Below are 14944 nucleotides of genomic sequence, written 5' to 3' on the forward strand. Positions count from 1 at the left end.
AACAAGCACCCTCCTCTTTGGTCTCTGTCTCTCTGCCAGGAGCTCTTTTGCGCTCTCTCTCTCTCTCTCTCACACGCACCTCTCATTTTTCTGTTTTCTCTCGCTCTCTCTTTTCCCCCCTCAGTCTGTCTGTTTTCCTTCTTTCATTCCTCTCTTGGACCCATTTCTCCTCTCTGTCTCTGCCCCCTCCTATGCAGAGCTTGCTCAAAGGTCATGACTGACTAAACCTATTGTGGCGGTCCTTCTCTTAACATTTTAACTGTGCACTTGCTTTCATCTATGGATTTTAGTGCTATTTTTCATTGGGTAATGGTATAATGGTATGGAAGCCAGTTATGCTTGTTTGCCAAGAAATAGTCAATATAAGAAAATATAGAATTACAAGAAGCAAACGCAACGAGTTACATGGTACTGAAAATATATTTTTAAAGATAAATGACACAAAACCTGTGATAATGTTGAGTGAAAATCTCTTATTATGATACGTATCATAATAATGATAAGTATCATAATAATGATAAATGATAATGCTTTGAAAATTGTGAAGAAAACTCAAAACTACAGTTTTATATTTTAACACATTGTAGCTAATATTTGTAAAGCTTTTGCTGTGAATACCATTTACATAATGTTTATCTACAAGAGAAACTAACTTTGAGGGAACATCAGTGCCATATAAATTAAAATAATAGATGGGGGGGGTATATCATTAATAAACATATCTGTTTCTGTCCATACAAAACAGGTTTATTTCCTTTCTCTTCATACAGTATACATAGTTCTATATAGTCCCATATTGCTTTGTTCACGAAAGGTTGATTTATTGTTCTGATTGGACACTATAACTGGATCATGTGACTAGCGACATGTGAAGAGTGAGTGTATGATAGGTAACAATGGGGTTGCGGTGCACGAGCTGTTGATTTTTCACATTTATTGTTGACTTGTTTTTGTCCCATTCTGTAACTGTGACTGAAGAATGATTCATATTTATTTATTGCTGTGGTTAGTCAGCTTAAGGAAACTTAGTTAAAGAGCAAAAACCTATTTTTTCTACCAGGACTGGCCTTCCATATAAACCATGATTTACCTTCTTGCCGTGCTTACTCTGATGTTTTCCTGTTTTGGTTTCAGGGAAAAGGAATGGCAGTGATATGATGTGGAAAACATTTTGCTGATTTTTACTTACACACTTTATCAGCTGCACAGCTCAAAGTACTGAAGCAATATAGCAGCAATAAAAACACTGATTGAAGCATCAGTCATACTCCTCACATCCAATGAAACTGATTCAGACAAACAATCCATCTCCTTCAGTGTCAGCCTTCACACAAAATGTGACACTTACAGCCTGTAAATCACCCTGAAATAGCTTTGATTTCACAGGCACTAACTCCAGCCAACAACAATGAATATTCTTCAGACTACAACAGCATTTTTGTATCCACTGACCCTCTTGCTGGTTCATTCTGGGCATTTTAGGTCTATTTATTTGTTCTGTGTAAAAAAAAAAAAAAAAAGTCAGATGTTCTTGTGTTTTATTGGTGAAGGTTGTCTAGACTTGGCTGCCCTTGTATTGTCAGGCTTTTACAAAAACAATTACAACACTGTTTAAAGCCTTAATTTGGGGTTGTGGCTTTGGGGTATTTACATAAGTTTATTCATTGTTGTGACGATTTGATTAAAGGCAAAAAATCCAGGATTGCCATGTGGTTTCATTTAAACATTACATTCATTACATTACATTTATATTTTGAAATGCATTCAAAACGTCCAAGTTCGTGAGCGCTGTCAGTCAATTCCAAAGTGAATCATGTTTCCAAATCACCTTTTCCAGACTCTAAAGTACTTTCATCTTGTTTACTTTAGGACTGTAGATTTATACCATTTTTTAAAAAGCCATAACAATGAAATGAAAACAACCTGACCAAATTTCTATATGTGGGTTCAAATCTATTCATATTGCATGGCATATGGACTGAATGTGCTTTTGGAATGTTTACTAAATTATCCTCTTTCCATTCAGTGATGTTTGGAGATCACATTTCCAGAAAATCAGCTTGCATGAGGAAAAAATAATTGGAACCAGATAACTTCATGTTTTGGGAATTTAGATGAGGACTAAAATCACCAACACATCGCAAGAAATTCTTTAACTCCCTCATCAGAACAAAAGAGAGATTAATATTTCATACTGGGGAAATATGCTAGCCCCAATCACTCCTAATCCCAAACTATTAGCTAGAAATCTAATAAGCATTGGTGGCTAAACATTTGATGCATCAGCTATTCATCAGTGCAAAACATAAAATTTAAATAAAAATCCATTTTCTGTCATGCTTCTGATTTACAGTGGACATTCCCATAGCAATGAGAAATTCCTCTATTCTACTCCCAAGGTGAGCACACAGTGAAGGACCCAGCCATCCATGGAAGCTTTTAATCAAAAACCATTTCTCCTGAGCTGATCAACACGTGGCTGTAAAGAAGCTTTCATGTGCCCACAAAACTACACATACCAGGAAACACGTTACTCTCCCCAGCTGGGTACACACATGAAACTTCAAAGGGTACCATAGCACTGTCAGCAACATCATTATATACTGACTGTGCACGAGGAAACCTTCTAGAAGATTTCTGTTGATTCTGTGAAATAAGATTATCTGCTATGTATGACATGGGAAATTTTATGTTGAACTTAAACTGCTGAACTGTTGAACTAATTGTCAGATAAATTAGGTCAGTGCTTGCTGAAAGTCATTGCCGTTAGGTAGCCTACTTTCCAGTAATCTATCTTTGTAGGCGTAATATTTATATGACCCTGATTCATCATGCATTTTAGATGTGGTTTGGTTTAGCTTGTGAAATATACTTAGACTTCTCCAGATGCTTTAGTCATCATAGCTTAGCATTATTTAATTTATACAAAGAACTCTTGCAGTATCAAGAACTCACACTCTCTGTACTTTGATTTCATTGGAGTTGCACATAAGAAAGTCCAGAATGAAAGATCCCCTGAAGTGCTGTAGTCCAAAAATGCTGGTTTTGAGGAAGGGAACCATTTTGATTTTACGAATAAAACCACCAAAACCAGTTTTCATTTTAGGTTTTGACGTCTAGTTATTATTGGTAAATGTGTGCCACCAAAGGAGTCTTTTTCTGTTTGAAGTCCTTAATTGAAAATTGGGCATGCATTAGCAGAATGCTATATGCAAGAAAGGAAACAAAAAAACTAACAAATATCAAACAAACAAATTTCTTATGATCAGCATAACCAAGCTTTATGGGAGCTATTTAAAAAATCATTTGTGTATCTTAGCTTCACTTTAGATTCTTAAACCTTACTTAAGCGCAACTAAATGATGAATAGATGTATAAATACGCCTATTGAAAAACAATAAAAACATGAACATATTCACTGGAGCTGCTTTGCTATCTTAGTTTAGCTTTCTTTTATTTATTTATTTATTTATTAACCTTTATTATTTATTAACCAGGAAGATCCCATTGAGATTAAAAACCTCTTTTTCAAGGGAGACCTGGCCAAGATAGGCAGCAGCAGATGTCTCACAGTTACAGAAATTACTCAAACACAGGCAGCAACAACACACATGCAACAATAAGTGAAAGAATACAAATAAAATATAAAATAAAATAAAAATAAAAATAAAAAAGTCAGTTAAAATGACAATCAATCTAATTGAAACAGTTACATGTTATGGACTTGGCCTCAAGGATCCGTAGTTTAGATTTAAAAGCACGAAATGAATTCAGTCATTTTCCATTCCTTCTGCAGTTTGTTCCAGGCCAAGGGTGCTAAATGGACAAAAGCTCTTTTACCAAGTTCAGTTCGGGCAAATGGAACAGAAAGCAACAAGTAGCCATGCGGACGAAGAGAATACCACCAGCATGTTTCATTCATTCTTTCTTTAAATGCTTAGAAAATTTCATCTTAACAAAATTAAGTTCAAAGTGTTTACATGTATTTTAAAAAAAATGAAAATACTAGACCAGAACATGAATTTAAAATGTTCGTTGCAGCCGCATTATGGTATTAGCTTCATATCTGTAGCTAGCAGTTTAGCTAGGTTTATTTTCATGTAGCATAGTTTTTTTAAACTCTCTCTATATATGTAGAGTTATTTAGTGTCTTGGGATAATTTAAGTAGACTAATCTGATATAGATAAGTGGGGAAAAATTGCAAATAGGTAGTTAATTAGCTCAATTTAGCTATGCTGCTAATTATCGCATCATGGCTAACAGCAACTTGGCTACCAGTCAATGACATTCATGGCAGGTGAAACAGCCTTCTCAGTTTCTACGGGAGCAGTTTGACTCCACAGCAATCCATATTTAACTTTGTATCTTTTACATTTGTTTTTCCATTTATATTTCTGTGACTCTTTATGGATCGGCCATTTGTTAAAAGGTGTTACCCATACTCCAAACTTTAAAATACAGCTTGCTGTCTTAATTTTAACGAACCTTAACAGTTTCACTCATAGGGTCATGTAAAGGGTCGTCTTGGGTCCCCTCAAGCTTTTATGCTTACTGTTTGTAAAAACTGGATTGTGTGAAGCTACAAGCCGGTGTGTTTTATTTATTATTAGGCTACATTTAATTCTATATCCAAGGCTCAAAATTTTGTTGTTAGCTTGCTTAGCTTTACTCAGTAACTTAGTAATATGTCCAGAATTAAAATATTAAACTAAAATGTTTAGTTAGTCTGTTTAATTTATTTAATTCGTTTAGTATTAGGTTAACCAAATATGTGTGAAATATTGAAGCATAATAAAGGAAAAATTAGCTAAGAGGAAGAGACATTACTGGACAATTGTGAAACAGTATACTGACCTCCAGCCAGTCCTACCACACATTATAAATAAGCAACATTTAACAATCAACACATACTTTAACTTTAAATCAGATGAATACATGATTGTCCAGATCTACTAAACCATTTCGTCAAAATGTGCAAAAGCTTCACGCAGCTGCAGATGGTGGAAGAACTGATGGCACTGGGGAAAAAACTAAATAAAATTACTGCTGATTCATCCCTTTCGGGGTAGAAACAGCAAAATCCTTTGACTTTGCTTGTGGAAAACGTGGTTCTCATTTCAACAGGAACACCATCAATGGGCTGAGATGGCAACTATCAATCTTTCTAACAGAGGTTTCACTTAGTGATTGTTTCAAGAAACCAGAGTGACTTTGGTGTTTAAAACAATACCCATAAATCCAGACATGCCAAATGTCTGTTGGTCTAGTTTTAGTTATCCAGTCAGACAAACTCTCATAAACATCTTGAATATGTTACTGCACTGAACGTCAGGCTCAGACTGGATAGATGACGTGCACAGGCAGCGGTTAACCAACCCACTGACTTCATATGATGTTTCTGTACTGGCCTGCTTCTTTTTCCTTTTCTTTTACCCCCAAATTTTAGTTCCCAAATTTAGTCATAAGAAAAAATCCTCATAATGTTTCCATAATGAGGATTGAATTATGAAGTGAGATGGGCAATGGTGGTTAATGGTGTGTTACTGGTCTGTGAGCTTTTTTTTTTTAATTTATAGCATTAAAATATCTATGCTGAGCCCCAAAAAATGTCAGAGATGATGAGCAGCAGGATCTCCTTTGTCCTGGACAACATAAAAAAATTAGGTAAATTTTGGCTTTACACAGCCAGCTTGATGACCACTACAGCATTATCTTCATAAAAGGTGGTACATCCTTTCCAAGAGGGTGTAATAAACCAAATCAGCTATGCTCTCAGTAGCATCCAAAGTCAACAGCATGCACTTACTCCACTCCCAGACACAATAATTCAGTATTTTCATGCAGTAGCTTACCAGGAATGTGAGTGAGGAAGGGAGTCTAAACCACCCTAAATAACACAAAAAGCAAGAGCAAATCATGCAGCAGCTTTTTGGAGGAACGATACATCTTTAACTGTTCTAAAGTGACAATGCTCTTATGATGAATCAAAACTATCAGAGGTACAATCAGGGCTAATGGCTGCTGTTGAGTTTGATCTAAACATTAGATTTAGGTCTTATCTCAGAGACGATATTCTCCATTGCAGCTGGAGGTATGTCAGCATTTTCCTCCTTTTTATACGTTGGTGATTCACCCAGCTTCAGACAGACAGAGTGAGGGGGGGCTTTGATGTTATTAAATGAAACATCTGGACACGGGAAAAAAGAAGGAGAAAGAAGAACTGACGAAAGAAAGAAAACAAGAAGGCGACACGTGACTAAGGTTTAATGAACTGAACAAAGTAGATTTCCAAAGTCATTAAACCTCCTGTTAAGGACATCCCAAGGTCAGTTTATGCTATTTTACCTTAAATTAGCCACAGCGATGGTGACCCTGAAAAGCTCACTCTCATCCCTTTCTGTATGCTTTCTTTCAGTGGCTGACAAATTTTAGATGTGCACACAGATCAAAGATATTGTTTATAATGGGACCACAGTGGGTTTTATCAGTGGTTGCAACAGATTTTGTCCATTTGAAAGCCTTTCATTGGGTTTATAGAGTGCAGGCACTCATGCAGCATTCACAGAGCTGCTTTCATCACTGATTATACATAAGAGCATTTTGACAATAGACTATAAAAGCATGAGCTTGATGCTCTCTTATGTTTGGCAAATTACAATGAGCTGCAGGAAGGAAGAACAGCAAGAACAAAATGTCCTGAAACATTACACGTTTAAGAGCTGAAAAATTGAAAACCACAATCAGAAAATGACAACAACACAGAGCGAGCCAGCCACCAAGCAGGGCAGCAAAGTCCAGGAGAAACACAGGCTGTCAGGTTTGGCAGACGGATCCACAGCATGATTTTAATGTAAAAATCACCAGGAAGTATCCAAAGACTGTCTGTATCGTTTAAGAAAAAATATATATGGTCAAAAAGAATTAGTGAAGACTGCTGTAAAACAGTGTATTCTGTCAAGGGAGTAAGGGTTTGGGAAAGAATTAGCAAGGAACTGAGAATAAATTGCCGTGACATCATAATTCAGGATGACTAGGGGGAAGTATTGGCATGAATGAATTTTGAAATTAGTCTCATTGTAGCTTCTTTTATTTATGCTGCTTGTCCATCCATCCATTTATCCATCCATCTATTCTCTTCTGCTTATCCTTATCTGGGTTGCCGGCAGGCTGGAACCGATCCCATCTACCATAGGGAGAGGGGGGGCGGGGTACACCCTGGACAGGTCGCTAATCTGACCCAGGACTAGTTGCTGATAGGGCTAGTAATCTTAGTCTTAGCATATCTGACATCTGATTGTTTATTGTCAAGCAAACATCTGTTGCAAAATAATTCAACATGTCAATGTTACAATTTTGGTTTTAACAATTATACAGTTATACAAATACTGAATTTCTCTTTGTTGCATATGTTACAACAACTTCATTTTAACTACATGCCTCATGTTATTGTTACTTTTTTATTCTGTTTTTATGGTAAGTCTCCCTTCACACAGAGAAGTACAGCAATGGATAAATTGATGTTTATTAAACAATTTGCTAATTAATATTTATTATCTATCAGTTAATTAGCAAGAATAATTGTTAGATTTCCAGGTTGTGGAAAAAAATGACAGTATATTTGTAATTATGCTTGTGGATAATAACCAGATAAACAGGTTGAAGCACTACAATAATGCAATGCAATAGGTTTTGTAATAAACTGAAGTATTGTTTTGTACTCTGAAACAACCACAGCTGTTTCAAAGTAAAATGCACATACTATGCATAACTTATGCTGCAAAAGTATTGAGGTAACTCTTGCTGGCAGATAGTACAGCAGATAGCGTGGTTGTTTTTGAAGCACTTTCTTCCAGCCTTCACTGGGTTTTACTGGCTTGGCTCTGCATGATGTCATTTAAGGAGCTCGAGCCGCTGTCTCATATTTCTGAAACACTTGGCAGCTTGTTGTGTGCAGACTGTCCAGACAGCATGATTTTTTACCAGTTAGTGTCAAGTAGGTTAAATCAAAATGATTACTGCGAAAAATAAGTTATAGTATTAAAATAAGTTTTGATATCACCTAATCAGTGTTCATTTTGCTAGTGTTGAGGGGAAATTGTAGACTGAAACGTGCCCCGCTTAACCCTGGCTCCTCCTCTAATTTCTCAATTGGCGCTTGAATAAAGACACCTGAAGCCCATTGCTCAATCCCCCCTTGACTTTCGGGTTGTATTTTTGTGGGGAAGTTGATTTATTGTACACTCACTATCCAAAGTATGTTTAGTAACTGCCTTTTTTGTTTTGGTTACTGGTGTTTGTGGACCAGTGGAGGTTCACCCCGTGGTGACCCTGTGTTATGCTGCCCTCTGCTTGATGGTGGTGAGTACGGTTGCAGCAATTAAGGTGGCAAATCAGACTGTAGGAGAGTGGACCCCAGATACAACACCCCCCTCCTCCTTCACACACACACAGACTGGTTTATCTCTGCTGCAAGTTTAAGGCTATTAGCGGCCCTGGACACTCGCTTGCCTGGCTAGCTGCTGTTAACCATTTTTGTGCTGTTATTGTAATTTTTTAAGAAACATAATAAAGTAACTTAATTATTGAAACTCTGTTGTTTTTGTTTGGGCTTTTTCTTCATTGCAGCTCCAATCTCATTTCTTGATTTCTTTATTTTTATTCTTTATTTGTTACTTTTACTGTCAGCTGGTAATATAATCAAGCTTTAGATTATAATTTAGATAAATATTTCCAAAGTTGCAATTCTCTGGTTGAACACACTGGTAAAAATCCAGACATTAGTTTTACTTTTTCTCCATTTTATAATAACTGTTTTTAGTTTTGGGGCAGAATTTTATTGATTAAATACATCACTTGCTGCCTTTTCGGGCTTTACATCTTTTTTTTTTCTTTTACTTGTCATAAATTATGAAACTGAATGCTGTCATGGATGAGGATTTATTTTTATGTGAAGTCTAACCACACAATAAGACGAAGGCAGAGCAACTGTAGGTATTAAGAAAGAAAGTGGATAGATAAAGATGAAAGTTGATAGATAAGATGGTATAAATGGGGAGTGGGACACAAAAGCCTCTTGTGCTATAATGGACTCACTGTCAATAGCATAATTTGCACTGAGGGTACATTCAAAACAGATGTCCTTCCAGTGTTAAGTCTTACACGGGCTCCCCCTGCTGGGGAAAGTTTGTAATAACTGCAGAAGCACAATAACCAACAATCAACCAAAACCATTTTAATGATATTTATTTGTCATCAAACCCACATTGCTGGGATGTATGCCACATGTGCCAATGCACCATTATGAAGTAGTTTTTATGAAAAGGTGGAAAGCCTTCTGTCTACTGTATAAAGTATACTTGCATCACCTAAAATCAGTGTTGAGCAGTGATTTAACAATAACAGAGTTAAAGTAGACCTATTGTGCTCATTTACAACTCAATTTTTATTTTGAGTCTTTACGAGAGTAATGCTGGGCCTATGAGCAGCTCCTCAAATAAGCCATTTAGCTTGGTTCTTCTATCAAGCTAATGTTCTTCTGGTTGGCTACCACTCATAAACAGAGGTCAGCCAATCAGAGATGTCAGAGATGTGTACCTGAGATTATATTAAGGATATTCCCTTTTATCAACATTATACCGAGCCAATAGTAAAACAAACAGCCTGAAACTGAGTATTTAAGGAAGCGATCAGATAACTTTTACATAAGCTGATATTATTATTTAATATGAGCACTTTAATATGAAAATGATAAATCATGCAACTGATCTGATTTGACTGATTTCATTTAAAAACTGTAAATAGCATCTGTCTCTGTTTCATTCCATGAACATCCCTGAAAAATGTGACAAGTTTTCAGTTCCACGACATGTATTTTTAATATAAAAAACACAAGTTATTAATGTTATTGTCACAGTTTTTAAAGACTTAAATTTCAACATGTTTGAGAAGTGCAAGGAAATTAATAAATTGCAAGTTATAGGCAATATTTTTTCCCACTAAAAACATTTCTCTTCTTTCTGGAGTTTTCCTTGTTCTTCCTGTGGAGCCACTGAAGGCGAGCTCTGTCTGTTGTGCCCTGGTTGGCTGATGGGAATGTCCGGTCTGGAATAATCTCCTTCAGTTTGCTCAAGAAAAACATCTCCAGGTTTCGACCAGCCTGAGCCACCTCTGAGTCTGGCTGCACAGCACAAGGAGAGAAAAAACAACCCACAGTGACCTATGATGAGTTAGCTTACCAGAATAAAGTCATAAATATTTCAGACCAAGCAGGTGCAAGGTGATCCTTCCAGATTCAAAATCAGATTTCTATTTTGGTTAAACTTATTTTAAAATACCTCAGCACTTACTTGATTACCATACAGTTTACACAAATATCCACGTTCCCATGGCATATTGTCTACTATGCCATAACCATGTACTCAGCACTGAGGAGAAAGAAAATCAAAGACTACAGATTTCCTCCAATATACATTATAATAACTGCCTTGGCTGTAAACATCTTCATTCCTGGTAGATATAAGTAGTAAATCCAGAGATTTGATTGATACTTGATTTGCAGATGAACACAACCTTGACTGGCAGGCCCCATGTGAAGAAAGAGGCCCAGCTTGCTGATACACGTGGAACTTATCTCCACAGACTGCATTGCAGGAATAACTCAATTATACCAGAAATTTGGTCAAAGTGGGAAATCTGCTCATATTCCTTACGTAATTGAAAGTAGCACAGTTCTTGAACATCAACAAGACGTCATCAACAAACTGCTCAGCAGTGAAGTAGTGGAGAGTGTTGCTCTTGTCCAGTTTCCTGCGGATCACTGACAGGTCAATGGGCCTTTTGATGATCTGGTAGTAGTTTCGAGCCTGGCACACGAGAGCATAGATTTGATGTAAGATCACAGAGGTGGAACATTTTACATCCTCAGTTAGGTTGTAACAATTTCGCTAGTTATTGTAGTTATTGCTGTATATATAAATATGCACTGTATATTTAAACCGTTTGGTGCTCATGTATGTTACATTACTGCTGAGGTGATTTGTTGTTGTTGGACTGACCAGAGGGCTGACAGGTTCATGGAAAGGAGCGCTGAGGATTTGACAGTATAACAGCAGAGTCAACTTCTCACATCTCTGCAGACAAAAGAGCAAAATCAGTTCAAGCTTCTTTACAGTGGAGCACAACACGGATTTATTACACAGGATAGAGGCGAGTGTGAAAACGCAGGCTGATCTGGTTTGTGTAATAAACATTGATAACCCTCACGTGACACGGTATTTTAGTCATTTATGGCCCAAATATATTTCACACAGGAATACTTTATTAATACTATACTGTTTTCTTTAATTATTACAGATATTATAAAGTGTTATTAATTATGGTTTTCAATAAATGGTAAATGGTTCTTATACAGCAAATTTTCTACTCTATTAAAGCACTCAAAGCACTTTGCACAGGAGATTGTTTGCTTCAGAAAAATCTGGATGCAATCCACTTAATTTTGGTGAGGGAGCAGTCTGGGCAGAGGGGGCAATAAACCAAGCTGTTTTCATCATCACTCTGGCCATTAATTGTCTAATAGAAAGCTTCTGCACCAATAAATATTACTGTTGTAAGTCTGTTAATCATTGTTGACCCCAAACTGGACTCAAAAACTGCAATAAAATCAAAGCTTAAACCTTAACAAATGTATATATATAGAGAGAGAGAGTCATAAATGAGTCTACACAACTTAAAATTGTGTGGATTCTTGCCACACCGGTGGATCAATTTCAGTTGGAGAGTAGCCCTTTAATAGTTAATAGTCCTTTAATTTCACAGTAAATGTGTGTGACCTGGCGTCTTCACACTCTTCCCCAGACAGCTCTCTCACCAAAACTAAGTGAATTGTTTCCAGATTTGTCTGAACCAAACAATATCTTGTAAGAAAGGATCAACATTTCAGGCCATCCTCACAGCAACAGAATGAAAATAAGCATTATAGCTTTAATTTAGGAATTAAACCAGCCTTACCCTCTGGTCCAGGTTGGATAGTGTATAAGGTGCCTTGACTCCCTCGCAGGAGTCCATGATCTCACAGTCGTAGGCCTCCACGGGCTCCTGCTCACTTCTACACAGAGTACACACCCAGTCACCTCTGTGGAATACACAGGACCACAGTCCATGAAAAAACACATTAAACCCATATGTCATATATCCAGATTTGTATGTTCACACAGCACTTACGGCGGGAAGCTGCTGAGAGGAGGTACATGACAGCCTATGTGATAAACTTTGGGGCAGCGGTCACAGCAGAGCAGCTCTCCTCCATTCAGACAAACAGCGCAGAAATCTTCACTCTCCTCAGTCCCAACCTCAGCTCCAGGCTGCTGGGTGGATGAGTCGGCCTGTTCTCCCAAGCATCTAATTTCACTTCTTTGATCTTCACCATCGTCCACTTCGATTATATCAACCACACATGTACTTTCAACTTCATCCTCCGGGGGCAGGCATTGGTCCTGATCTGCTTCTTCTTCTCCTGGATCCAGTTCAATAACCAGAGTCTGCTCTGGATCTGGATCCAGATAAAATGCTTCAGATTCAGCTTTCCCATCATCAGATCCACAATCAAACAGGATGTAAGGCTGATCTGGATTAGAGTCACAGTCAAAGCCTGAGTCCTGCTCTGGCTCTCCAGAAAGGGAGCTGTCAGGACAATATGGTTCAGTCCAGGATGTTGGACTGAGATCACATGGCTCTACTGGTTTAGGCTGGAATGATCCTTCAGTTAGCTCCAGTATATCTTCCTCAGTTTGACTGAATCCATTCTGTTAGCAGAGATCAAGACACAGAGGTTAAAAAAAGGAACTTATCTTTGTTGTACATGAAAGTGTTTAGACCTTCAGCTCTGTACCTGTTCAGAAATATTTAATGACACATTGTCACAGAGCTCAGCTTGTTTTTGGCAAGGCAGACGTTGCAAAGACACCACAGGCTGCAGTGATGATAAAGACACAGACTGGAAGTTCAGACGCTCCAGGCTCACTACAGGTATGCAGGAATTACCCAGAATCCTCTGGGCCTCTGGGTGAATCCTGTGAAATTGAAGGTGTCTTATGGCAGTGTCTTCAATTCCATTACCAAGATTATATTCAGCATAAAGTCTCAGTGAGGCTAAATTTCTTAACCGGATTCACCCAAAAATGGAAAAAACAACACTGATAAAGAAATAGTTCAGCATTTTCCAAGACTTTGGAGAAGTTCATTGATAGGGAAAGTGATTATCAAAGGTTAGCATTAAGAGTGTAAAATTCATAAGAACATTTTCCATTTTAAACCCATGGAAAGAACAAACAAAAACAATCCTGCCTAAACATTGTTGCAGATCAAGAAAACCACTTTGAGGCAACAACATTCCCCAGTGCCTCCCCAAAAAAGGGCAATACACAACAGAAACAATTTAGGAACAGGCATGACAACGACCCCAAACCTATATCACCCTGACTTTTGCTGGGCTTTATGATCATGCAGCTACAGAAACTATAAATAGCACTCAAGTCCAAATGAATGTATTCTACTACACTGTGGACCGTGGATATCTGTCACCATCTGATCTGGCAATAAAAGTGTCTATAAACTGGCTGCCCAGTCTGTAACGTACCAAAGCATAGATTGGTTTGGATAAAGAGGACTTTAGGTTCATCCATTGCTCTGTTGTCATCCTTTAAAATCAACATGGCTTTACCGCAGCATACTCCCCTTTTTTACCTTAATCTTCTCAATAAAGCTTTAACACTTTTGGCTGGAGGCCTTTCCCATTTTTCAGATGACGGAGATGTTGCTTTTGTTTTTCTCTCATAAGACTGGTTTGGCTCCTTTTCCACCTCACAGAATCCAGTCATGCTGACCTATTTTGTTTAAAAATTCAAAAGAAAGAGACTTTGCATTATTTTCATCTTTCTAAAATCCCATTTACTCATCTCTCATTTACTACTAGTTGTAGTGATGAATCCCTCCTTCTTTAAAACATTGTTTACATCTATATTCACATGTTCTGCCCGGGGGGTTGGTTCCTCTGCTGTGGTTGCCAGATTTGGACCAGTCTCAGATGGCATGGCCTCCAGTGCCAGCCTTACCCTACACTTGGCTACCCATGGTAACATGGTGGCTCGCCTTTGTGGGAAGTTGCCATAGCGTCTGCGAGGCAAGTCTGCCATCTCCAGGAGACTGGGCCTCTTGGGGTGAAAAAACAGAAGAGAAAACAGAGAAGAAGCCGATGGTTTAAAATCTTCTGTGTGCTCAGTGTTTGACAGTGAAAAAAAAGTACAAAACCATAAAAGAGGTAGATTAAGAATCAGCAATGTAACACTAATATAAATGCTCATTTGCGCAAAGAGTAACTTTTACAACACAAAAAGAGACGTTATGAGCATAACAAAAAGTTACATCACATTAACATACAGAAGGAATCAGGTATTAGGTGAATTATGATCAAACATTACCTCAGTTTGAAGCCAAGTGATGAAAAAACAAGATGTCTGCTTCAGAAAGTCAGGTGAATGTGTCCTCAGGTGGATGTGAGCTGAGCAGGAGAGGAATAGAAATGTTCCATGTGTCCAGTGTCAAGGGGAACTCAAATGATTTGATTGGTGGAGTGAAGATTCAGCCTCAGCCCCCTGATATTTCAGCACAGCTCACAAATAGAAACTGCAAACAGGTGTTTAATATTTAATGCGTTTCCCAGTAATCATGTGATGCCTTTTTGTCCAGTAGGTAAAAGATATATTGAGGGTGTAAAAATAAAAGCTCTGCATGTAAATCAGCCAGTGTTGGGGAGTAACGGAATACATGTACCGCCGTTACGTATTTAGAATACAAAATATGAGTAACTGTATTCCGTTACAGTTACCGTTTAAAAAGGTGGTATTCAGAATACAGTTACTTTGTTGAAATAAATGGAATACACTG

The 14944-nt window shown here is 37.7% G+C and overlaps 1 protein-coding gene across 1 annotated transcript; it reads right to left on the reverse strand.

Moving 5' to 3' along the window:
* Positions 1 to 9974: 9974 nt before the first annotated feature.
* Positions 9975 to 14712, reverse strand: LOC102207592 (tripartite motif-containing protein 66-like). Its single transcript, XM_005731568.1, has 9 exons — positions 14479 to 14712; positions 14014 to 14211; positions 13745 to 13884; positions 12891 to 13071; positions 12224 to 12804; positions 12011 to 12134; positions 11056 to 11130; positions 10711 to 10863; positions 9975 to 10178 (listed from the first exon to the last, which is right to left on the reverse strand). The coding sequence occupies exons 2-9, from the start codon at positions 14191 to 14193 to the stop codon at positions 9975 to 9977; spliced, it is 1638 nt and encodes a 545-aa protein (XP_005731625.1). The 5' UTR covers positions 14194 to 14211; positions 14479 to 14712.
* Between the last annotated feature and the right edge of the window lie 232 nt (positions 14713 to 14944).

This window comes from Pundamilia nyererei, unplaced genomic scaffold, assembly GCF_000239375.1.
Source record: "Pundamilia nyererei isolate P.nyererei 1_Seehausen unplaced genomic scaffold, PunNye1.0 scaffold00043, whole genome shotgun sequence".
Classification (NCBI taxonomy): Eukaryota; Metazoa; Chordata; class Actinopteri; order Cichliformes; family Cichlidae; genus Pundamilia; species Pundamilia nyererei.